The following is a 26,760-nucleotide window of genomic DNA, read 5'->3' on the forward strand; positions in this document are numbered from 1 at the left end:
TAAGTAATAAATGCAAGAACTAGCAGATTTGCAGGTGGCTCAGATGAGGGACCTACCTCACACTGCGTGCAGTTCATCACGTGTACCTCAGGGATGAGCTAATTTTGACAGGGCAACATCTTGTGGTGGGGGGTTAGATCCACCACCTCAACACAGTTGCTAACTGATGGATGCATGCCATGTCCTTTAAATGTGGCATGTTTATGAGAAAATATCTGAGGTTTTTAATGTTCTCACTTCCCCACCCCTACCCTGAAAAATAGTATTCCCCCCATATATCCTCCATCATTTGTATATATGTATGGTGATCACCATTCCTCGCATCCCTACAGTGCAGTGGAATCGCACTATATCCCGGGCATTGCGGAGGATACAAACAGTGAACAGACTGCCAGTATAGTTGCTGCTGCTGCTGCTGCTGCTGCCGCCAGTTTCAAGAGCAGGAGCAGGGGGCGCTTTTGGAAATAATAATAATAATTTTTATTCATTCATTCATTCATACCCCGCCCATCTGGCTGGGTTTCCCCGGCCACTCTGGGCGGTTTCCAACAAAATAGTCCATCAGATATTAAAATAGTCCAACAAAATAGTCCATCAGATATTAAAAGCTTCCCTAAATAGGGAAGCTTCCCTTAAAAAGACTGAAGTTGTGCTGTTGGTGGTGCTTGTGGTGAGCCCCACCACTGAGAATCTGTTGGAGAATTTCTCCTCCCCCTGGATAAATTTGGTGAAATGATCCCCCAATTTTTGCCATCCACAAATAGGGCACAAGTTTTCAAGAGGCCATTTGTGCAAAGTTTTAGTTTAATACAGTGTTAGCTTTCCTGGTTACTTCTGTCCCATTTTTCAGGCTGCAGTGCTTGTTGCACTGCAGAACTGTGGCTTACATTTCATTCACAAAAGTGGGCATGGTGTGACACAGCATCAAACATCATTGGACAATGTCACTGCTCATCCACACTTCTGTCCCACCCCCCACAATTCACCAATGGAAACAGCAGGAAAGAAATCTGCCACTGCAGATTCTGAAACTTTACTCCAATTTTCTGGGTTAATGGTGTTGCAAACATTTTTTCTTTGGAAACAAATAACACAGAAATGAGCGCTAAACTTCCACTTGGCTTTTAAATAATGTGAGAGCTCAAACTGCTGTGTGAATGTAACCTTGGTAGTGCCCACCTACCTCTTCACAAATTTCATAATCATAAATGTTTAATTCTGGGATTGCCTTATATTTTATCCCATTTCTAGAGAAAATATCATTCTGACATTGTTGTCAACATTTATTGTGCTTGTTTCTAATAAATATATGATGATTCGGTAACTCATATTTTTTAATATACTGAATAAATCCATTTGTCCTAGGTGACACACATTTTTCAACGTAGCCACAGGTGGGGTAAGTTAAGTGAGGGTAAAAGTGAATGGGGGGGGGGACATCTAATGGCATTATGCCTAGAAGTGAAATACACATCAGTTGTATTATGGATCCAACTGAGACAAACTTGCTGAACATTCAGGATGTTTCTGAAATAACCTTGGATTAATGATGCTTAGATATCATTCCACATTCATACGAAATGGAAAATATTTCATTTTCCATGCAGACAAAAGGAGTACAAAGAATAGTTGAAAACATGACAGGAGTGGCGCAGATAGGTGGACTTTTTTTAGAAGAAGAAAAAAATCTTTGGTCTCCCTTTTGCTTAATTGGTTTTATTTTTCCTGAGCAATATAAAACAGCTTGGACTTTTTGATCAACCAAACATCCTTCATCACTTCTAAGAGCTTTTTATAAAACCACAGATCTGAATATTTCTCTGACAGACATATTTTTGAATCTAGAAACAGTTCTGCAGAAAGATATTTTCATCAAAAATGTAAAACCTTATAAAAAATTCAAATGTTTTGGTGCAGTAGAGGCCCTCAACTGGAATAATGCCATCCAATGTATATACAGCGTGGTTTTATTTCTAGGTGAGTTTTTCCTTCCTTTCTTTCACAGTGAAACTGATTTCAAAGGTGCCTAACTTCTATGGCTCTCAGAAAGAGCTACGGTAATAATTATTCTGATCTGTCATCACCTTGCCAGATCATGATATTTCAGGTTTCTTGTTTTGAGTAAATTTAATTCCTTATCTTTGCAGCTTCATAAAACAAAAACCCATTTTGAACAATAAAGCATAAATAATGTATTCTATTTTTGAATGTGTTCTTGGATATGATTGCAATTTATGAGAAAAGCAACTATAATTATGAATGCAAATGATTTCACAGTTATTGCAACAGATTTTGTTTATATATGTTAAACTGCCTTGAAAGATAGCCTGCTTTCATGAGGAAAACCTAGTTTTTTATGTTGAGACAACACTTAGAGTAACAACTTTGGAAACTAGGACAATTGCTATAGTGTGAATCAAAATGTGTTAGTTTGGGTCTTTTAGACTGGTATATCTCCAGCATTAAACAGTGTAACTTGGCAACTCACAAAAACACTGGCTATATCAGGGCCTATAGTCCTCTAAAATAAAATTCTAACTAGCTACATGTAGAGTCTAAATCATCAAGCTCAAAAATAGATTACAAACTGAGGAACTAATAATAAGTAAAACATAAAACATCAAGCGTTAAAAACCTCCTGATACAGACCTGCCTTCAGATGTATTCTAAAAGTTGTGTAATTCTTTATCCCCTTGACATCTGAAGGGAGGGCATTCCACAGGGAGGGTGCCATTACTGAGAATTATGACCCGTTAGGCCCTTTAGCCATAAAATCCTTCCCTATAATCTCTAAATGGTCTGCATCCAGATCCAGTATTCTTTAGAGAATACCATCCACTCTTAGAGCCCCTGAATCTGTCATTCAGTGCTTTTTATCCCATCATTTAGAGATCCATTTTGTAAGGGCACTGAGCAGAGCCTTCTCAGTGGTGGCACTGCAGGTGCAGAATGATCTCACTGGAGAGGCCTTCCATGAAACATCTTTCAACAGTGCAAAAACTTAGTTGGATACTACTCATAGAAAGTATCTCTGCCATCTTCCTGTGCCACATGATTCCTGAATATAAACATTCCTATTGCAGTACACAAAGGATGCTACAGATATTAACCAACCGTGTAAAAATGTCTTCCAGATTGCAACAGTATGAAAAGAACCACCCATAAGGTGCCCTTTGGTACTAAATGAATTGTTTACAAGTCTACAGCTTTCAAATCAAAATGTGAAAGGTATTAGAAATGCAGGCAAGGATGTGTGTGGTTTAAAGAATCACAGAATTGTAGAGTTGGAAGGAACCCAGAGGTTAGTGGGAAACCCAGAACAGATTTATGGGGTGCATGGGGACAGGGGAGAAATATTGTGGGTGGGGTGGTTGTGGGTGGGGTGATCCAGGGAAAGGGAACATTACCATTCCTGTGTGCAGTGGCAAGCAGGGATCCTGCCCTAGCTATGAGGGTGGGGGTCTTCAGCACCCTGCCAGGAGGCCCCTGAAGTCTGGCACCAGCCCTGCTCAGCATATCAGGCTTTTAATAATGCCCATGTGTCACTCAACAATGCTGTTTACACAAGAGATGTGTGTTGAATCAACATGCAAACCACCCCCAATTTCTATGCATTTATCAGAGGGGGGGAGTCTTCTACACAGAGCCTGTGCATGACAAGTTGCATGTGCAGATCCTAACCTGTACAGATTGGAGGCACATACATGCTGTTCCAAAATACAGAGGTCAGGTAGAACCAGGAGGTGCAATCCCACTTCCTCTTGCACGTGCAATTTCACATGCTTTTGTCTGAGTACAGTTTCTGTGCAAACGTAGCTGATGGAATCTTTTATTGTTTGCCCATGATATAGTGAGTTAGAGAAAAGTCCCCCTAAATCAATAAATCTGCTTCGGTAAATAAATGTAAAGCAAACCGTATCTTTTCCCACTAAGGAACTATTTCTTGCCAAAGTTTGTAATACCCTTTTTCCTGAAAGAGAAGCTGATTATGGCTGACAGCACTCTCATTTGGAGGTCAGTAGGGCAATAGGTTAAATATTATGGCTGAAGAACCTTCACTCAGAAAAAGACCCACACGGTATAATGCAATCTTTGACAAGAACAATCATATGAGGGAATAATATAATAATTATTTCTGCCACAGGGAAGACATTTTTTACACATAGAATATGTGTGATTCTCTACCAGGTCTGGGCTTTCTAAATTGTCATTCAGATATAAGAACATTGTTGCTATAGAGCATTACTAGCTAATGTTGTTGTTGTTGTTGTTGTTGTTGTTTAGTCATTTAGCCATGTCCGACTCTTCGAGACCCCATGGATCAGAGCACACCAGACACTCCTGTCTTCCACTGCCCCCCACAGTTTGGTCAAACTCATGTTGGTAGCTTTGAGAATACTGCCCAACCATCTCGTCCTCTGTCGTCCCCTTCTCCTTGTGCCCTCAGTCTTTCCCAACATCAGGGTCTTTTCCAGGGAGTCTTCTCTTCTCATGAGGTGGCCAAAGTATTGGAGCCTCAGCTTCAGGATCTGTCCTTCCAGTGACCACTCAGGGCTGATTTCCTTAAGAATGGATAGGTTTGCTCTTCTTGCAGTCCATGGGACTCTCAAAAGTCTCCTCCAGCTGAGCCAGTGTGGTGTAGTGGTTAAGAGCGGTAGACTCGTAATCTGGGGAACCAGGTTCACGTCTCCACTCCTCCACATGTAGCTGCTGGGTGACCTTGGGCTAGTCACACTTCTCTGAAGTCTCTCAGCCCCACTCACTTCACAAAGTGTTTGTTGTGGGGGAGGAAGGGAAAGGAGAATGTTAGCCGCTTTGAGACTCCTTCGGGTAGTGATAAAGTGGGATATCAAATCCAAACTCTTCTTCTTCTCCAGCACCATAATTCAAAATCATCAATTCATCAGCGATCAGCCTTCTCTATGGTCCAGCTCTCACTTCCATACATCACTACTGGGAAAACCATAGCTTTAACTATAGGACCTTTGTCGGCAAGGTGATGTCTACTTAGACATAGAAAAAACTTTTTAAAAATCAAACATTCATTCATAGGTTATTTTCTATTATAGTTTTATCAACATTTTGTATATTGCTATCACAGCAAAAGGAATAATTTAATGCATTATTGCATGCCACCCCAGTCTCTGAACGGTTCAATATTCCAGGGGTTCCAGGCACTTACTCAGAGTTCATGTTTCCTTCAGAATCCGAGCCTATGATGGAGGGGTTCACAGCATTAACACTCCAAGAGGATCTTGCTTCTCCCATAGCCACAGCCTTGGATTCCATAGAAATCAGACATAACACTTTGTCATGTATATTGGGCAGACCCAACTGGTGTTCCTTGTGCTGTTTCTCCATTGGAACCTATTTGCTTATGGAATAGGAAGGGAGCAGATATTTGCCAATTCCTTCTTAACTGCAGCCCCCAGCCCCTCTCCCCAGAAATCCTTTCTGGAATATTTGGATTCTGCCAAATCAAAAGCCCTCATCCTCATAGGAGGGCACAAACTGGATACAACTCATTACCACCACCATCTTATAAGCACTTTGATGTGATTCAGTCCTTTTTCTGTCCCTATAGTCATGCAATAACTTCTGCCTAAAGTAAAGCAAACTGCCTTCTGGCTGCATGGAACCAAACTATAACACACACACACACACACACACACACACACACACACTCTTTTGGGGGCACGCAGCTCTGTGAGCCACAATTGCTATATCAAATCCTCTATCTACATTTTAAAAATGTGCTCACTTGCACATTGTGTTCTGACAAACAGATCTTTTTTCTTTTCTTTTGACATGATACAATGCAAAGACAGAGGAGCAAGTAGCTGTTTACATGATCCTTGAAGAGCGAGCCAAGATGGCAGTCTCAAAAACAATGCACGAATGGCAGGGATTCTACAGCTCTCTCTGGGATGCACAAACAACAGTTAATAATTAGAACTGGAAGAGAATTCTGGAATAGTCAGCGGCATATGACTATCCAGTTTTCAGTCATTAAAAGAGGGCAGCATTTATAATTTTAAACCTTTAGATGATTTTTTATTTTTATTTTTTAGAAAAAGAATTGCAACAATGTAAAGCCAAGGAAGCAGTTGAAATATAAAAGCCAACATCACAGAGCACATTTAGAGAAAACCATTGGTTTTCATTGGGGGGGGGGGTTTCCGCAGCAAATAAGATGTTGGCTGGCAAAGGATATGTAGCCTTTTCGATTGCTGTCCAGATGGCCCCTGTGAATAACGCAGCACACAGCAGCGATCTACTTGTTGGACAGATAACTTACAAATTTGGAAAGAGCCACTTGAAGAGCTCCTTCATTAAGCTAATAATGTGTCTGGTTACATGGTAAACAAGAGTCAAGGGGCTTGTAACATTTTCACAAAAGGAGTAAGTTTCAGCTGCTATGGCAACCTGAGCGATCCCTATGAAATCAGTTCTTAATTATCCCAGACATCATGAATCCAAGGATGCAAATGACTTGTCACAGGGGGGAAATGTGTTTAGAAAATTACATATAAAGAAGCATATCACTGCTAAAGCCCACCTTCCCTCTTCTCCAGTCCTCCCACATCTAACTTCCACTCTGGAACGAGAACTGGAGCTTTCACCTCCACACCTTCTTTTAGCTGTGAAGGACAAGATTTTTTTTATATATATATACCCCTGCCCATACGGGCCAGTCTTGACAGACTCTGGGGTTGTGCGCCCATCTCACTTAAGAGGCCAGGGGCCAGCGCTGTCCGGAGACACTTCCGGGTCACGTGGCCAGCGTGACATCGCTGCTCTGGCCAGAGCCAGAGCCAGAGCCGCACACGGAAACGCCGTTTACCTTCCCACTGGTAAGCGGTCCCTATTTATCTACTTGCACCCGGAGGTGCTTTCGAACTGCTAGGTTGGCAGGCGCTGGGACCGAGCAGCGGGAGCGCACCCCGCCGCAGGGATTCGAACCGCCGACCTTTCGATCGGCAAGCCCTAGGCGCTGAGGCTTTAACCCACAGCGCCACCTGATACAGGGTTATAAAAAAGAAACAACTGAGTAGAGAGAAATGGTCCCCTGTCTTTTATTCACTTTATCTCAGAACTCAAGAGCCCATGGTTGTCCAGTGAAATTTATCGTCAGCAAGCAGAGGACAAGCAAAAAGAAATGCTCAGTCATGAAATGCACACAATTTATTTCTAGAAGTCATTGCCACAAGATTTTGCAAAGACACTGAGTTATATGAATTGAAAATAAGAAGACTTGTGCATATCAATTTTCAGCTCATTTTTTTTTTAAAGGTCAGAAGCAATCATATTACTATCTTAACGTATTCTAAGAATAACCTACAGCACAAGGGATTCTTACTGTTGTTGTTAAAAACATTTGTGCGCCACCTTTTGAAATTTGCTCAAGGCAGCTAACGGTCATTAGAAAACATAAAGTACATCATGCAAAAACAAAACGGAAACCTAACACTGTTAATACAGCAGTAGGATAAAAACCAAATCAGGCTATTCTGTCCTCTCCCACTAGGGCTGGCAGAAAAATTCAATTCAGTTCACATTTAAAGGCAAAACCTGCCTAATTTGCACCCTATGAAACAAAGCACAACCATTCTTCAAAATTTGCACTTCTCCAAACTTTGCAGTGCACATACATGCATAATTTTATTTGTATGTTGGCTTTCCACAGCTCAAACCATGCTCAAGTAGCTTACAACATGAAAAGAATTCATAGCTACAACATGACAAAAGTAGTCACAAACAATAAATAAAATACTTGAAAACACACAACCAAACTGAACAATTTCCACACAAATCACAAGATCTAAAATAAAGATACAAAAAAGCAACAGCAGCAACAAGTCCCCAACAACCATTCAGTCAACCATCCACTCTGGGTGTTCCCCAGGGCCACAACACAACTGCCCTTGCCAACTGGTGCACAACCTTTCAGAATGTGCCAGAATCCTTCTGGTTCCGTGGGTCCTCAGGAGTGGGCCCCTCACCTCCGCACAATGCCAGTTCCCTGCATTTTAAAAGTGGGCTTACACATCTTGTCTGACTTTCATAAAATATACCGCTGCAAACATACTCTAGTTAATAAATAACACAAACAAGCATTTAGCTGAAAAGCCATTTAACATCAACTGTAATAAGTGACAGGCAAAATTATGATGGAGAACACCTATTGAAGAAGATGAAATATGACTCAGAGAAAGGGGAGATGATCTGTAATGAATGCAGTACAACCGCTTGTTTACGGTGATTGCTGTGTTCAGGCTGAAGGGGATGCATTAAAACATGCCGAATCATGATGATAGCTTCCATTTTCCTAATAAGGCTGTATCCCTTCTAGCATTATTATGTAAAATGTAGAATGTAGGTAGTAGGAGTTATAATGTTCAATAATGGTTCAGTGTAAGTATATAAATGTACAAAGCAGGTAGATTAGATGGGTGGAACATTCATTTTCTTGTCAGGCCAATGAAAGTCAAACTTAAAGTGAGCAGTCCTTTGCTTCTTACATTATTTTTTTATTAAAAAACACACACTTCTTGTTATATTTTATGTTTTTGTATCTTCGAAGGAAGATGAACACTTAAAACAGACCAGCTGCCTCTTTAAGTTATACAGCTTGCCTTGTTGAAACAAACACTAATATTTAATTTCCTTAGCAAGCACAAAAGAAGTTGATAATAACAAGCTAATTATCTAAGTTAATTATCTAATTATCCAGGGCCTGCTCTTGCTCCCTGTGAAGTCAAATGGCAATTTTGCCATTGGAGTATAAAGAGGCCTTGCAGCATTGCAATGTCATTGAACTCTATTGAAATAAGTGGAAACACGCCAATATTAATGCAATGAATGGTCTAGAAGCACCCAGTGTTGTACTATTGTTGATGCTAAGTGTGTGAAAACCAGAAATGTGTATTAAAGGTGGGTCACTGAGAGTCCCTAAAGATGCCATCTTTCTAAAGAAAGTACAGGATATAACATTTAACATTATAATACCTAGCAAATAAGATGTCTTGGGATTTTGACTCTGGTTACTGCAAATCAGTTGGAGCCCATTAAATTCAGATTCTGAACACATTCTTTCAAGGCTGTTTTAAAATTTGCAATTTTGTGTTTTCCCCATTTCTGCTTGTGTATCCTGACTGCAACAACTACAGGTGCCCCAACTCAGGAAAGTGTGACACCAACAAATGCATGTGCTGCATAGATTGCTGTATTTGTGGCTCTCCAGAATAAGCTGCCACACAGAAATCCAGAAAGGGTAACAGATGACTATTTTTTTAAAATAGCCATGGTTCCAAACAATCCATCAGTTGGCTGGATCAAGTGAACAGTGAAGTAGCCAAGTTTACAGGTGACCACAGAATGATGAGAACCTAGAAATTTGCATGAACAATGGAGCTACTACAATAAGCAGAAGCAACCTGGTAACATTCCTAATTGTGAATGGCCCAATAGGAATGATGCTCTATCATGGTATAGTGCCATTCGTAGGGATATTCTTTTCATTTATGTTATGTACTGAGTTGAATAGGATCCAAAATGCAGCAGTCTGACTGGTCCACAGGAGCCACCCAATCCAGCTCCAAGTGGAAGTGAATCCATGACCTGATTGGCCTACAGGAGTATCCCGGAATTAGCCAATCACGTGGGGCCCATTGTGTAAATAATGTATATAAAGCAGACATTCTGGGGGAAATTCATTCCTCCTCACCACTATGAGCTGAATAAAGAGCATGAAATCCACTCTCGACTCCGAGTATATTTCAATTTATTTGTTTTTTTTTAAAAAAGGAAAGATGGTTGCCCCCATTGGACTGAAAGTTTCCAAAAATGCACTTTTGTGGGAAACAAATGGCCGCATGAAAGGAAGGCATTTTCAACCCAGCCCAAGATACAACCAATGGAAATGACTGAATTAATCCCTAAGTGGTTGTATTTTAGAGGATACATTACAGGTTCCATTACAGATTGTTGTCTCCTGTACTATGCTACTGCTGCTACTATTCCTTCTATCAGTTCAGCTAAAAATAGTGCACTAGAAGCAAAGTCGAGGACCATGCCCTGCATGCAGAACTCCCCAGGTTCAATATTTGGCCTTTCCTAGGTAGAATGACCCCTGCCCAAGGTCCTGGATAGCCAAAACCAGTCAGAGCAGACATGCCAGTCAGACTAGATGGACAATTGGCCTTCCTTGGTTTCAAGCACTTTCCTATGTTCAGAACATTGGCACAATGTATAATCATTGTTTGGGACCAATACTATTGCTGTGATTTCTTTGATATAACACCACACTGCATATCTTTCTGCTACAAGTGAATATCTTGGCTGGTTTTAATTTATTGTGTTTTTCTTTCAAAATAGCACCAAATAAATAAGCCCCTTGTCATGATTAATCACTTGCCAAACTTCATTCTGAAATGATTTCTTTCTGAGTTTATGGAAGTTCATGAAAAGGGTAAACTTCAAAGTTGCTGAAACACATTGTTTAAATGGCAAAATGCTTAATTTTTTTTTCATCTGCAGTTTTAAGTTTTATATTACATGATTTAGCTTAGGGCAGTATTTTAAGGATGAATTATAAAGTTTCCAGGAAGTAGCTTTATAATCAGAGTACAAACATTCTTCAATAGAGCACTGTAAATACAAAGACAAAACCAGAGATGGACCTGAACCAAAACAAAATCCCTAAACACAGAGCTGAAAAATAAAATAAAATAAGGTATTGTTCATCGAAATGCAGTGTTGGAAGAGAACAGAAGACCAGCTCGTCCAACCAGCTGCCCAAAATGTAAGGCCTCCCACAGATAACCTACACAAGCGAGAACATGTTGTGCTATGATCAGGAAGCAAAAACAGCACAGAAATTCCACTTCACCAGAGCCAAATAAACAAAGCCGCATACTACAGGGATGGGTATGGAAGAGGTACAGTTGAGTGATGTGGTATACTAAAGCAACGGTGGGCAACCTTTGGCTCCCAAGACTAGTTAGGCTCACCAGGCCTTTGCATTTGGCCCACAATGCCATTTTGTCCTGCCCTATTAGTGTGGGGCAGGGACGCGGGTGGCACTGTGGGTTAAACCACAGAGCCTAGGACTTGCCAATCAGAAAGTTGACGGTTCGAATTCCCGCAACGGGGTGAGCTCCCATTGCTCGGTCCCTGCTCCTGCCAACCTAGCAGTGCGAAAGCACGTCAAAGTGCAAGTAGATAAATAGGTACCACTGTGGCGGGAAGGTAAACGGCATTTCCGTGCGCTGCTCTGGTTCGCCAGAAGCGGCTTAGTCATGCTGGCCACATGACCCGGAAGCTGTACGCCGGCTCCCTTGGCCAATAAAGCGAGATGAGCGCCACAACCCCAGAGTCGGTCACGACTGGACCTAATGGTCAGGGGTCCCTTGGAGGCAGATAAAGCAGGGTTTGCAAACACTGCCAATCTGCTATGGCTGAAAAGCACTGCACCTTTGCAAGCACCACTGTGGTCATCCACACTTGCAAAGGCACTGGGCCTTGCAAGTGCCAGCAATCAGCTGATTATTTGCTTTTGCAAAGTGTTGTGCCTTTGCCCAAACTGATACGAAACCAAGCAGACAAAGGAAAATGGGTCGCATGACATGCAATTGACAGGTGGGCTGCCCCACCCACTACTCAGCCTTGGCTGGTGGGAGATCAGGGAGGTAAGGATCCAGACAGCTCATTGGATCCAATTCCCAACCTCTGTATTAAGGAGAAGTATGGTATCTGATTATTCTTTTAATTGGTTCCTTGAGCCTTGTCATTTAATAATCATTGGGTTGAGTCTACCAAGGTATGATAAATGAAGGAATAATGTGCATTTGGTTCATTTGTACATACTTAGGCTTAGATGTGGCATATTATAGAATCTCAGACAATGCTCAGAACGATAGAGGAAACAGGGTGTTCATCTACATGGGATTCCCAATTACAGAGGCACTACTAGCTTCGACTAGAAGTTGTGCATTTAGTAGCCCCATGCTAAGGAACACTTCCAGCAGAGATTCAGCAGGCATCCTCTTGCAACTGCTTTTTTTGTTAATTAGTTTATTTGTATTGTTTTTGATGATGTTTTACCATTGTTCATCACCCTGAGTTTTTATATGATGGTACAGAAATACTGTTACAGATGAATATAATAGGTAGGTAGAATGAGCTAGACACATGTACTTATTGCGTAGGTATGTGCCAAGGTTAAATATGATCTGCCTACTCAACTCTTCCTTCTGGCTCTCATGTTTTTATCTGCATAGTTTCCAGTTATGTGCCTCTCTCTATTTTGTTATAACAGATTGTACTTAAATGTCGCTGAGCTGGCTGCTGGTCTTGATGTAGGATAGAACTGTTCTCACAAAGCTGGAAGCAGTAGCACTGGACTCCTCTTGTCGTTTGCTGTTTTATATGTTGATGGTGTTCCTCACAACTTCCTCCAATTAGGAATTGTTATTTCTCACGGGCTTCAGAAATCTTAACATGTTTTGCCCTACAGCCAGATGCTTAGTACTAACATCAGCCTGAACCAACGTAGGGTTGAGTTTTGGTTCAAAACATCTGGAAGCCACCAGCTTGGCAAGTGCTAATAGTGACTAGTGGGCATAGCAGGGTAGGGTGGGATTGTTTACCTGGCTTCCCAACATGGAGGTCACTGCTGGTAACCAAGAATGGGAGGTGGCAGGTGGCATGAAGGTGGAATGATTTGGCAACAGAAAAGGGAGTATTAAGTTGGCTTTATTGCTGTGCCTGTACCACTAGCCACTACTGGTGAATGCTAGGTGGAATATAGTATTTTACTCATAGTTTCTGCCTGCACAGTTCTTTCGACACACTAAATTCGTCACACAAGAGCTGTGGTCACCCAAGGCTGCTTTTCTGTTTCAGGAATATTGCACCTCACAACACTCAAATCACACTTTTGTACCTTGAACACATTACTGATGAAAAGTAGTTGCAACAAATGTCATAGACACCCAGTGGATTTTAAGAGCTTTTCAGCAGTTATGCTTAGTGACAACACGACTCTTCCACCCCATGGTACTTGTTTGTACAATTTTGTGAAACATTTTAAAAGATAAAAATAAACACTTTTGATGCTTTGTGCCAATTTCCTTTCCAAAATTCAGAAGTGCTCATATACAGTTGTTTGTTTTAAAAAGTGGTAGAACAGGACATTAACCTTCACACAGCAGAAATATCTTATCTTTATGTGGACGTTTTGCTAAGATGTTTTTTAAATACATACTGTCTATTCTACCTGCCATGACACTAATCCATATTTTAAGAAGCAGTTGGGGTACATAGTAACAATACCTAACTAATGCCACCATCTGTTCTGAGTGGAAGTGGTACATTATATATTGCACTTATAATACAGTAGAGACTAAAATGAAGTCAGCACATTATTCTACTAATTGTGTATTTTGCCTAATTATACCTTTTTTATCATAATGTGACTAATATGAAAGCAAATAGCTTTCACTTTCTTTAGCTTTCTCTCCTTAAGTGCAAGACAATTGTTTGCATCCCACCAGCCTCCACTCAAAGCTGCTGCCTTCTCAATGGAATGCTCCCCATGTCGTCCCATAAACTACTAGATGCTGGAAATATGTTCCAACAGCAATTGTGAAAGTTTCCTTCTGAGAAATATATATCACACATGTGCACTTCAATTAAGTAATTGCCATTTTTAACGCAAAGGGAAAAAAGCACCTCAGCACATACTCTATCAGTGTATTATTTATTAGTTTATATTGGTGGGGGCGAACCCACCATACATATAATGTCCCATACTCTCCAGCCTAGTCCTGCCAAACAGGTAAACCTCTTCTGTGTCAGTTTTGGACTGCAGGTGAAGTTTCCCACGACTTAAAGGAACTCATACCAAGGAGAAGAGTTCTAGCCTTTTCCCTGACATGTCAATTTTCTATATGATTTTTTTTTTCCTGATAAAGCATTCAGTTATAGGAGTGTCCACCTGTAGCCTGAAGTGGTAAAACTTTAAAATAGGTTTAGCTCATTGTCTGCCATTTGGGAGTACTGGGTGTCAGTCTGTCACCAAGCATCACATTGACCTGGTTCACACATCACTTTTAAACCATACTTAAGATAAACTATACAGTGGTGCCTCAGGTTACATACGCTTCAGGTTACAGACACCGCTAACCCAGAAATATTACCTCGGGTTAAGAACTTTGCTTCAGGATGAGAACAGAAATTGTGCAGCAGCGGCGCAGCGGCAGCAGGAGGTCCCATTAGCTAAAGTGGTGCTTCAGGTTAAGAACAATTTCAGGTTAAGAACAGACCTCCAGAACGAATTAAGTTCTTAACCCGAGGTACCACTGTAGTTTAAATGTAAAAGGATGTGCTGGCACACATGGTTGAAATGGAAAGTGTTTTGTTCATCCACTGCTCCTGTCACATTGCCAGAAACAGGCCATCAGCCGAGACAGTGTTGCATCTGAATTTAGGCTTGTGGTTTGTTTCTCTCCAAACTATGAATGGTAACCAAGGTTTGTTCTTGGCTCAGTGTTTGTGGTTGGTTTGGAAACCTAAGGTTTAAACTTTAGAGTGAAGTGCAAATAGCTTTATCTTCATCAGTTTGCTCATGTTTGAAATATTACCTTCCTTGAACCAAGCTGGCAGGTCTAGATTACTCAATGTCTGGGTAATGTCAGGCAGAAAGGCACACAGACAACAACAGTTAATAAACTGGGGGGGGGGCAGAGAATCATTACAGACAGAACCCTTTCCACATATCTTTAGGAATAAACTGCACTGGGTGCCATATTATCCTAAGCTTCAAGGGTGCCACATTTGAGTGAATTCAAAGGTAGGAGTTGAGTGAACACAAAGCATTACTGAATACCTATTAGCGTCCCTTGTACGTATATTGAGTTTGGGCTACTTTGAGTTCCAGCTTCCTTCTAGAGCCTCACTGGTACATATCTGATGGCATCAAAAAGAGTGACATTAATGAGACTTCCAAAGATATCCAGCTTGTGTCCCATGTTTCAAATAAGCAGACACAAGCAAGCATGGGGTATCAAAAATTCTCACACATTTTGTGGAGTAGTTGTAAAATCTTTCAGCTGCATTTATCACTTAGCCTGGATTACTGATATGGCATTATGGGATTCCCAATGACATATATAATGGAAGTGTAATATACTTTCATCACTGCTGGTGTCCAGCACTATCAGGGCTGTGGATAATGGAGCAGCTTCCTACAACAAGAATGGAGATATCAATGCAGCATTCACTGAATAGTCTGGTGGCAGTACAATTGTCAGCTTCTCTGGAACTCTAGGAATCTATTACCACCTTTGCCTACCTTGTATACTCTATCTTTGCATTCTTTGAATTAAAAAGTCTATTAGTCATCCACACGCCTGAACCCTTTCTCTCTCTCTCTCTCTCTCTCTCTCTCTCTCTGTGGCTACTGACTGGTGTTTGCACAGCTGGAGCCATTGGCTAAAGAGAGAGTACCTCATCAAAACAAGGACAGGTGGCAGCACCTCTAGACATAATGTACATTTAGAAAACATTACACCAGACACAAAATTAGAATGAGTTCTATGGAGTCGTTGATCAAAGCGATTGAAATGGTGGACATATCATTAGTCAGAAGTGCCTTTATAGTTAAAGCTATTTTGTAGAATAAGCAAAGCATAAAAAGCACAAGAACTATATGGAAATACAAGAAGATAGTACTGCAAACCAAGAAGAAAGCTATCGCCAAAAACCAGATGGGTTTTAGTTTAAAGTAGCTTTGTATATTGTGATTGAGTATTCATTTATTCTCACAGAGAGACTACAAGAACCAAACTAACTAAAAGTGGAAGAAAACCATGATATTCAGATGATAGGTATAACTTTTTAATACTGCACATTTATTCTCCAGATGTCTGCTCAGTAAGTGAAACCATACCTAAAATCAGCTTCTGGTGCTGTTTAGCACACATATTTTAAGAACCTACTTTAAATATGCAATATGCTGTCTTAACTTTGGATATGCTTTCTCAGTAATAAGATGCAGAGATTGCTAGCCTAGCAACTATGAAGAAAGCTTCATCTCATTGATTTGTATTATATAGAGTTCACTTAACAGCTGGATCTGAATCTTCAGAGCACTGTGTTAACCCATCGCCAACTTATTTGAACGTCACTTAAGAAAAATACAGAAGGAGTTTGATGTACTATCTATAAAATATGCATCACAATCTATCCAGTAAATGCGTAAGTACTTCTATGATGGGCTCAGAGACTGGCTAAGCTGAGGAAATATGACAAAACTAGGACTGAGCCCACCATCTTGTCTGACTTTAGGATGGCAGACTTTTAACAACTTTGAACTTTGGGGATGTTCCTGGATCCATCTTTCTCCCTGGTAGCTCAGGCAGCTTTAGTGCCTTTTATCAGCTATGGCTGAAACACTGACTATGATTGTTCCTGTACAGGGATATCTGGCCACAGTGATTCATGCATTGGTAACCTCAAAACCTGATCATTGCAATGTGCTCTGTGGGCTTATCCACACTTCTCTTTCCTCCACTCTTTCCAGGTATGGTCCGCACATTAAAGCTCTGTGTCTGAGTGTCCTCTTTTTTTCTCCCTACAGAGGTTTCCCTGCAAAATTCTGGTTTTAAAAGCTTAGCTGAGCAAATAGCAATCAGCAGCACCCCGGAACTGATGTTTGCTCTGAGTGGGTTTCTGCGGGGAAAGTTCTGGCGCAGACATTTTTAAAACCCACCTGGACACAGAGCTTTTAAACATGGACCCGTACCTGGAAAGACCAGGACCACTGGTGGAGGAACGGGGGTGTGGAGGGAGCGGACCACCCCCGGCACCACTATTCTGGTAGGGTGCCATCACAGTGGCCACCCTGGATATGCGCCGCACACACACCCCCAGATGCCGGGCGCCACGCCCCCACAGATGGCATGTCACACCCCCTAAATGCGCACCAGGCCCCTGCGAGCGGCGCACCATGCCCTCGCGGGTGATGTACCACACCCCTGGGATGTGCACCACACCCCCGCCTACTCTCTGCCCCTAGTAGCGGAGTATGCAGCTTCATCACTGACCAGGACAAAAGGTAAATGTAGATAAGCCCAATGTCTGGCTACCCTTGAGTCTAGTTTGGAGGCTCCAGCTTGTGTAAAACATTGCAGCTAGATTGCTGATGGGAACAGACTACTGCCAACACACTAAAATGCTCAAATGCTTACAGTTGCTACCCATTCACTAACTGACCATGTTAAAGTTCCTTTTATTAATTTACACAGCCCTTAACAATTCAGGTCCAGGATACCCTCAGGAAGCACCTGATCTCTTATATTCCTGCCCTATCACTGATGTCCTGGGGTCTTTGGGAGCCCCCACCAGGTCTTTGGGAGCCATGCATTCAGTATTGTGGGCCAAATCTTATGGGCCTCTCTTCCAGTTGAGGTCAGACAGGCCCCCCTCACTGTTTAACTTCCAGCACCTACTGAAGACCTTTTTATTTCAGCAGGCTTTTTAATTCCACTTTTATTTTACAGTTTAAATGCATTTTTATTTCTATTGTATTAAGTCTCCTGTAAACTGCTTCGGCCAGTAAAGCGAGATGAGCACCGCAACTCCAGAGTCATTCGCAACTGGATTTAACTGTCAGGGGCCCTTTACCCTTTACCTTTAAACTGCTTCAAGGTGACTGCATGATTAAGCAGTATACAAATTGTAGAAATAAATATACAATAAAACATGGGTGATCCCTAATTATACCATTTGAAGAGACTGGCAAGATAATGGCATCAAACTATGACAGCTCAGGATGTAATGGAACAAATGTAAATGTGGAGAATATTTGATCTTGCACCTAGAATTCAGGTGCTCCAATCACCATGCAAATATTTGCTTATCACCTAAATGTGCAATGTAGTGAGGCGTGGTGCTGGCCTCCAAAGTCAGGAAAGATTTGATCAAAAAAGGCAAAGGAATAGATCTAAGTGTAGAATAGATCTAAGTGTTACTGATTTTTGGTGGTCTTAAGACTATAGAGAGGGAGGGAGAAAGAAGCAGCTTACACCACATATGATTCCTAAGCACAAATGCAAAATGTTTGTAGTTACACTGCCTTGTGCCTGCCAACTGTTACAACTGTTTGAAAATTATTTCAAACACAGTAACAGTCTCTTGTGTGTGGACAGTAATTTATGCTCTGGCAGGTCTTGGAAACTGAGCAGGGTTTCAGATCTAAGTCATTTTCTCACCATTTTTTATAGAAACACCTAGCAGAAAAAGACCTCTCCTGGTATGCTTTTTGGTGACCTATGTTAATACAGTTCCACCTCACTCCATATATATCTACAATCTTATTCCAAACTTCACTGAGAAACTGTCGCCTTGTTCCATATTCATTGTCACACTCTGTTGGAGATGGAGAGCTCTCCCCCCTCCTTTTTTTTTCTCCAGAGAGCTGAAGGTGCTATGATAGAAGCATCCTTGCCTGTGAAATCTCACAGTAGATTTTGCCGGTTGTTATTTTTTTAAAATCTTCTGCCATTCTTGCTTTGAAAAGTGCTCACAATGGTTTACAGTACTAAATCACACAAATACTCTTAACTGTAGACACCTAAAAGGAACTCTGCCTTTTTTGAAACTATCCACAATGGCTCAGGGCAATAAAATGTACACACATCCAAGTGCCCCTATAGGACAGAAGTAGCAGTTATCTGCAAAAGGTGCTGGTTGTGTCTTTTTACCAGAAGTAAACGCATTCAAATAATTTATATTGTTTCATGTGGTTCGACGAGTTTTCCTCTGAAGGCCTTCCCCGTGCAGAAATTTGGGTCTTGCTGTGTCCTGAGAGAAAACCCCTTTGTCGGGGGCGGGAAGGATCTCTGGAGCCGCCCTGGGAGCAAAGGCAGTTCGAGTTTGGGTTGCGGCTGACGATTGCTGCTTCGCGATCGGCCGCCACTTCCTTCACCTCAGCTCTGAGAAAATAAAAGCGATCCACTTTCCTGTATGGAATGGGAATTCGCTGCTCGCCCGGGCCAAGGAAAAGGACTGTGCGCACCACACACTCACACACCCCAAGAGATCTGGCAGTCAGCAGTTCTGAAGAGTCTCGATATTCGTACTTTCCCGCGTTTCGGGCGCACTTCACCCCGTGGGCGCCCATCAACATCCCCGCCTGCTCTCTGCGGAGACCAAAGGGAAGGCGGGAAACCGACACGCCCTCGCCCTCCTCCGCTTTTCTTCTCAGAGCGCCTCCCGGCTTGCAGGCCGAGGAAGGGAGCAGGCTGGCAGCTTGCCTTTTCCCGCCCAGGCTTCCTCTCTCTTCTCCCAATACAGAACTTTTCTCCCTCGTATCTCGCAGCAGCAGCCCCGGAGATCTCCCTCATTCCCGTGTGCGTGCTGAGAGGAAAGTGTGACATTTCTCTCTGAAGAGACAGCCCGCGTCCTCCGGGGGTGCGCGCGCGCTTGTGTCTCGGCGGTGGCGCCCCGGGGGGAGCCTCGCCTTGCGCCTGGGCTTGCCATTTGTGCTGACACAAACCCACTCACGCGCCCGCCACCTCCATCGCCAGCGAGGGCGTTAATGATCAGGAGGAGGCGGAGGCGGCGGCGGGAAGGCGGTGGCAGGAGGGCGAGCGGGGAAAGTGTCGTGACTAGGCAAGCGGGGGAGGGAGGTGGGTTTGTGGTGGGTCGAAAGATACGCCCCACACCGGCACCGTCAGTCAGGAGACAGTAATGGGGGGAGAAAAATGGAGCTGGAGCAAGGTGCATCAACCAGAAAACACGCGCCGAGGGAGGACAAGCTCCGTGCAAGGGCGCTGCTGGACAGATGTAGGCAAACACATCTGGGCTTCTGCCAGTTGCCGGCTGGCGGTGAACGAGGCTGGTCAGAGCGCGCGCAGGCAGGGAGACGGCGCTCAGGGGAGAGCGGAGTGGAAAGCGTGGGGAATGCGCAGCAGGTGGCCAGTGCCCAGTCAGCGGGCGCGTGTTGCTGAAGCGGCTTGAAAGCGGGTAGCCAGCACACGGCGCTTTTGCACGGGGGTGGAGAGGAGAGACGGGAGGCAAGAGGACAAGGCGCAACAGGGAGCAGGAGAGAGAACACGGAGCTTTTAATCCCCCCAAGTAGAGGCGAGGCGCTTCCCCGCAGGGGTGCGTGAGCGCGCGCGCCTTGCAGACTGGGCAGCAGGCGGCGGCGGGAGGGGGAGCAGAACCACCGGGCTGCGCCGGTGGGCACCACTGATCAAAGGGGAGGGGAGAGAGGATGGTGGAGGGCGAGCAAAGAGCGGAGAGCGAGCGCCTACTCTTAAAGGTGGCCGCGACGTGATAATCACGCTCCCAAGTGTCCGCTGATGGCAGCGAGGCTACAGCTGAGGCGGGCCTGTATGAGGCATCTTCAGGGGACACTGCTGCCTGAGAGCCGCGCTAAATGGACTAGCAATCCGGTTCGGTATCTGTAGGAAGGCGTCTCCTCCGGGGTGGAATTAGCATATTCTAGTGGAGTGGAGAGAATAACGCCGGCTGGCCACGTTCGGGGTGTTTTGGTCCCGAGGAGAGGGCGCTGTAGGCAGCGGTCTGTCGGTGGGTAGTTTTCCTTCGGCGACCAGCTGTGGCCGCGGGCGCGTCACGCTTTGCCCGTTTTACCTGGCGCGCAGAGACGCCCCTTCCCCTCCCCTTCGCCCACCTCCCCACCCACCCCTTGTGGAGCCTACAGAGCGCGGAGAAGGCGAGGCGGCTCCTCTCCTTGCCGGCACGCTTCTGCCCTCCTCCTCCGACTGTCAGTCCGTCGGTCCGCGTCCCTCCCCTCCCTTCCCCAACCGCTCCCCCCCCCTTCTTCTCCGCTTCCCACCCACCCAACCAGCCACCTCCCCGGGTGAATTTCGGGGCTCTCGGGCTCCTTCTGTTTGTTTGTTGATCCTTCCTTTGGGGAGGGGGCTGAGAGTGGGAGAGGGGGGGGAGAGAGGGCGGGGACTTTGGGCTTTGGAGACGGCGGCGCCTCGGCTCTTATTGCCACTGAGTTGCGCTTCTCCTCCTCAGGCTGCGGGAAGGAGCCGCCTGACCGCTTGGCACTTCTGCTGCCTTCCTCTCCTTCCACCGCCACCAGTGGTTGGATTACCGCGGGCGGCGGCGGCGGCGGCGGCGTCCCATTGCGTCGGGTGCCTTGGGGCTGCCAAGCCCGCAGCGCAAGTGGCCAGGTCAGTAGCCCTGGAGCGAGCGCTGGGAGGAGCAGGCAGCGCGCACCTCTCGGCTCTCTTCTCCAGGAAGGGATCGCTGGCGAGGAAGACGCCTGCGCCCCTCCTCCTGTGACGGGCGCGCTATCCCGGGGTGAAGAGGGCAGGAGGGCGGGGAGGGAGAGGGCTGAAGCGGGCCACCAAAAGTCGCCTCCGTCCTCACCGCTGCTTTCCCTTCTTCCTCCGCGTAACAGACAGGCGCTCATCTCATCCCGGCGAACCCTTGGAGAGTTTTGCAACCACTTGGAGAAGACGGAGAGCTCGCTGCAAGGGGTGTTGCTACTTCCCCAACTCCCTTCCCCTTCTCACTGTTGAGACTTCCTCGCTAGTTTTTCCAACGGTGCTTTTTTAAAAAAACAAATAAAGTCTGTTTGGAAATGGCAAAGGCAGTGACGCCTGGAAAGGGAACAAGTGTGGGGCGAGCCAGAGGAAGCCGGAGCTAAATGACAGGATGCAGGAGACTTGAGGAGATACACAACCAACAGAGAAGCGTCTCTTGTACTAACCGGACTCTTGCTGCTGCTGCTGCTGCTGCCGTCCGCGCTGCTGTGCCGACTGAGCCATCTTTCTGATCTTTTTGCACCGGCCCTACTGGAGGATTTAAGATCTAAGAGGAATTGTGCGCTGAAGAGACCGGATATTTTATTCTCTTTCTTCAGTCTTTCTGTACTGAGAAAGGAAGATGGATTGGGGACTCTTCCTGCACTGTGTTGCCCTCACCATTACCCTTGGCAGGGCTTTGAAGAGTGGTAAGTGACTGACACGGAATCTCTTTCAAGTGAAGCCAGGTAGCTGCAAGCAGAGGGCCCCTTACCTGAGCTCCTGATATATAAAGCCAACTGTGAAACTAACTAATATAATGGATAAAAGGAAGCTGAACACAAAACACTGGGTATTTACCTTGAGTTACACACAATCTTTGTTTGGCTACCCATCCTGAATGCTACCTGATTCACAAGAATCAGAATAGCCAATTACTTTAATGTTTCATCCTTTGGCAATTGCACAAGATTCCACTTTAAAACCTGACAGACAGTGAATACTTAAAAGGCAGGGTTTTTATTGAGAGACAGGGGGAAAGTGAAAGTTTAGGGTCATATATTTGATTATCTTTTGTAGCTATGAGTCCCCACGGGTACCTATTTCCAAATCCTCATCCTCCTCATCCATCTATATTATGCATTAGGGCTCACAGGGCACTTATTGTCTCAAGCTAAGCAACCTAAGGTACTGTTCATACACAACAGTTATAAGAGAAATCCTATGGCACAGACTTCACATCTGGTTTTGAGGGAGCATTTAAGAGCTGCTTCAAATTGATGGAGGCTTCCTTCATTCAGCAATGAAATAACACTCATACTAGCTCCCTAATCTATGCAGTTTTTAAGGATGTTCTGCCTGGAATGGTTGACATCTTACTTGCACACATGGAGGGGGGGAGTTATTAGGAGTTTTTCCTTCCCAGACCAATTTCTGAGCAATTATTATTAACTAATTACCAAATATTTATTTTTAGTCTGACTAGGATTTCAATCAAAGTAATTAAAAGGAGGTAACATTCTCCACTTAGAATGGTATATTCTTTTAATAAGGGACCACAATAGGAGTATTCTTTTACTGGAGGATGTAAATCACACTTTATGGTGGAAATCAGTCTTTTCTCAATATATTTTGAAGAGGTTGGCTAATTTAGCAAGAAACAAGTTCTTCCTCTGCTCCTTCATGACCAGGAGAAGGGATGAAAAAAAGTCTTTAAAGAAGTATTAGCATGTCAGTCCCTGAGAATCATACCTGAGATCCTGTTTGGCCTAATCTTTTTGAAGAGTGTAGCTAACTAGACCTAATCTTTCAACCTGAAGTCTTCCTTTGCAAAGATAACAGGATCACACTGTATTTCTGCATCGATTTGCAGGCAGTGTTGAATTAATGGAGATGAGTAAATAAGCAGGGATGAACTGGAGGCATAAAGTGGAGTGAGATGTATAGCGTGCCTTTTTGCTATTACGAGCAATATCATTCTCTTAAGTGCTGAGCCAACCATAGGAAGATCTGAGGGGAAGGAACTATGAAGCTGTCATTAAGTCTGAGCAGTTATAGGCATAATGTAATAGCCCTGTAGAGTCACCATGACCATCCATCTCTTCTGTAGCTTAGCAGACTCATGGATGCCACATCTACCTCTGTCCAGGACTTGTGTCTGCTAAATTAATTCATTAACCTTATGTAGGTAGACTGAGTCATTAGAAACTGCTCCTCTTAATCAAGTGTGCGAGAGATTGCACAGAGCCAGGGAGTCTAGCAGCTCCCCACATTATCTTATTATACTATCACTTTCCCAGGAGTTACCGATTAAAGTGCTGTTGGTAGTGAGCCCACCTAAATGTCTCCTAGAGTGACTCTTGTCAAGTGACTTGCAGCAGCGCTGGTTTATTTCACTCGTTTAACAGATGCCAGATCCTGCCATGTTGTTTGCATAGAGCTGGAGTGGACTTAATGAGGCGGGATCATTTTCCAAGTCAGCTTGCACGCGGCAAATCATGCAAGATTGTCTCTGAAACCACATGCAGGAGGCTTCCAGATAAATATCACTGGCTGTGGATTTTGAACTCATTGTTGCAACATCTTTTGTTCTCGGAAATGAGACACGCGATACAAACTGTCAAGGCAGAAATAAATAGTAGCTCATAACCAACTCTGAAATAGCAATTCGCTGAACAACAACAAAAACCCACAGCATACATCTCATTCACTTCTAAATTATAACAAATGTTTCTTATAACGGCTGTAGGTTATGCATTTTTGATGTGCACTTTATCTTTCATTTCCATTTGACCTGGTTATCTATAATAAAATTCTGCACATTTGTAACTTCGTGTGGAGTACAAGGAATGCCATTTCCAGTTCACAAGAATTTTATTAGATACATAAGTTTCATATGTCATTACTGTGAAAATGGGCTGCCAGTGTGTCTGATTATCTGATGTTAGTAGAAAATATTTCAGTAAAGTTTCAAAGTGTCAGTGCAAACCTGCACAGAACAATGGAACAAGTGGCCTTGGAGGTTAGATTACATTGCCTCTGTTTCATCTCTCAATATTTATTTGTAAAGAACCCTAGCATGGCTTTGGAGAGGAGCAACCAGATTTTGCTCAAGATACGGCTATTTGCACTTAGAGGGCTGGGAAACTTAACAGTTTTGTAATTAGAAATAAACTTCATTTTGTTTTTCCTTGCTTTCTGTTACACTGCTCTTATCTGGTCTCCAAGGGGGGGGGACTTCCTTAAAGGAGTCCACTGACTCATTGCTGCTTCAACAAATTCTACTTTGTTCTTTGGTAGTCTGGACTTGAAGATCACAGATAGCTTCAAATTGCTTAGATTTAGGATCTGATAAAACCAAAAGGGGGTTGTTGTAAACAGGAAGGGGTCTTGGAAGACAAGTTCTGTTGTCAAATGACATAGAGCAGGCTTATTATCAGAATGGTCAGTAAAAGAATCAGATAACATTGCTCTCTGAATCACTCTCAATTAAAACTTATTACTTAATGACACTATAGTTTCCAATAATAATTAAGAATTAACCATTCATTACTTATTAATTATTATGTGTAAAAGCTGTAATAATCACAAAGACCTCTGTCTGGATTAAGAAGTTTTGTTAAAAAACAACAACAACAAAACCACCTCCCCTGTTCTGTTTTTTGCAGGGGTGGCGATACAAAACCAGAGCTAATAACTGCAGAAAGCAGCTTTCTTTAAATCATAAACCAGGAAAAAAATGTTCTGCAACAAGGGCTTGAACTATTGCAGGAAATATAGATGTTTTGTTTGATTGACCTGAACATGAAATGTGTTTTCTTAATTGCAGATAAATGTGGTGAAAATATAAGAATTGTGGAGCCTGGGTATCTCACCTCTCCTGGCTATCCAAACACTTATCATCCAAGCCAAAAATGCGAGTGGCTGATTCAAGCTCCTCAACCATACCAGAGAATTATGATCAACTTCAACCCTCACTTTGATTTGGAGGACAGAGAGTGCAAGTAAGTGAGATGGTCTGTGAAGGGAGCCATAGCACCATCTACTGGACAAAAAGCTCCACAGTTTCTTGTTGGGGGTGGGGAAGGGAGATGAAACAGCTGATGAGTGCAAAACTCTGTGCATAAAATGAATCCCTCTGAGGTCTGAATCCATACCAGATCATATGTTTGTGGTAAAGATATTAAAGCAAGTGCTTACTGCATGTCAGGCACTATAAAAGATTGTTTTAGATATAATCTTGTAATCCCGCTGTGTCGTTTTTGTTGGAAACATGGATCCATTAGCAGTTATTTCCTCTGAAACTTTTCCCTAAGCCGCTCAGTGACTTGGAGGTTGTGGAACGCCAAGCAGGAACAGTAGGGGAGAAATAAACATTCGCCTCTGCATTCATGATTGTGCCACTGCTTTAAATGTTCTGAAGTTGCTTAGAAACGTATTGATGCTTAAGGCAAAAGACGTGTGGTTATTTAGAATTTTGCAAGTTCCAGTTCACTCAGTATTGTTTGATGGGAGAGGCTGTACATTCATGGGGCATTATAATGTATTTTAAGAGCCCGACAACTATACATGCTTTGTTTTGCTGTGCTAGTGCCATAATTGGGGATAACACATGTGTGGCATCAAGGGGAAGTCATTAGTTTTCTTAACTAATATTAACAGAAGTTGTTTTTCATTTTGAGTTGGTGAGGCAGTGTGAAGAAAATGTATGGAAGTTAGACTGCTAGGTATTGTGTAGCAGTGGTGTAGTGTGGGGGGTGCAGGGGGGCCGGCCGCACCGGGCGCAACATTTGGGGGTTAGGGTTAGGGGGCACAAATCCACGGGTTAGGGGGCACAAATTACTTGCCTTGCCCCGGGTGCTGACAACCCATGCTACGCCACTGTTGTGTAGAACAGAAATGAGGAACCTGTGGCCCTCCACATGTTGCTAAGACACTTCAACCCACTCCAACCCCTTAGTGTGGTTGATAATCAGGCATGATGGGAACTGTAGTCCAGCAACACCCCAATCCCTGATAAAGGGCTTTATCGTGATTAATTCTGATTATAATGGTGCAGGCTTTTCACAGAACTCCGTTTTCATGAGCATAAAAGTGGCTGCACATTAAGTTCTTGCCTTGTGTCAAAATATATTGTGAGAAGGACCGCTTACTGTTGTCTGATGGTGAGTGGTGACTGTGGCCTGGCATGAATGCAGCCTGAGCTGAGGATGATCTTATGGCCCTGCACGATCATTGTGGGACAACACTCCCTCCTCTGTTTGCACAGGTTGCTGGGGGCCTGCATTTTAACCAAGCTATCACAGGCAAGCAAGGGCATGTGTTTTGTGTGGTGGAGCTGAATGAAGGCTTCAGTCCCTAGTCTTTACTCAGCTCTGCTCACTGGATGTATAAAGAAGCCTCACCCAGGCTCATCAATCAGCTCGGTCGGAGCTGGATTCTCCACCCTCCCACCCCATGTAGCATATGGTCC

At 43.7% G+C, this 26,760-nt stretch overlaps 1 protein-coding gene and 1 long non-coding RNA gene across 7 annotated transcripts in view; one reads left to right on the plus strand and one right to left on the minus strand.

Moving 5' to 3' along the window:
- LOC307199376 overlaps positions 1–25,195 on the minus strand; it is a 36,915-nt gene extending 11,720 nt beyond the window's left edge. Inside the window, exons 1-4 of one of the 4 annotated variants that reach the window (XR_013831944.1) lie at positions 25,086–25,195; positions 6,560–6,641; positions 5,183–5,374; positions 4,877–5,003 (exon numbers count right to left, since the gene is read on the minus strand). This is a non-coding gene — a long non-coding RNA (uncharacterized lncRNA). Of the gene's footprint in view, positions 1–4,876; positions 5,375–6,559; positions 6,642–21,411; positions 21,505–25,085 lie in introns of those variants that run through there. The other 3 variants (XR_013831945.1, XR_013831942.1, XR_013831943.1) reach the window with 3 other exon arrangements.
- The window catches only part of NRP1 (neuropilin 1), a 126,876-nt gene continuing 121,546 nt past the window's right edge, over positions 21,431–26,760 (plus strand). Inside the window, exons 1-2 of one of the 3 annotated variants that reach the window (XM_079996455.1) lie at positions 21,431–21,997; positions 25,117–25,291. In XM_079996455.1, the coding sequence (XP_079852581.1) occupies positions 21,931–21,997; positions 25,117–25,291 (242 nt within the window). In that variant the 5' untranslated portion in view covers positions 21,431–21,930. The remainder of the gene's footprint in view (positions 21,998–25,116; positions 25,292–26,760) is intronic. The other 2 variants (XM_079996454.1, XM_079996453.1) reach the window with 2 other exon arrangements.

The sequence above is a fragment of the Podarcis cretensis genome (genome assembly GCF_951804945.1).
Source record: "Podarcis cretensis genome assembly, chromosome: 12".
Taxonomy (NCBI): domain Eukaryota; kingdom Metazoa; phylum Chordata; class Lepidosauria; order Squamata; family Lacertidae; genus Podarcis; species Podarcis cretensis.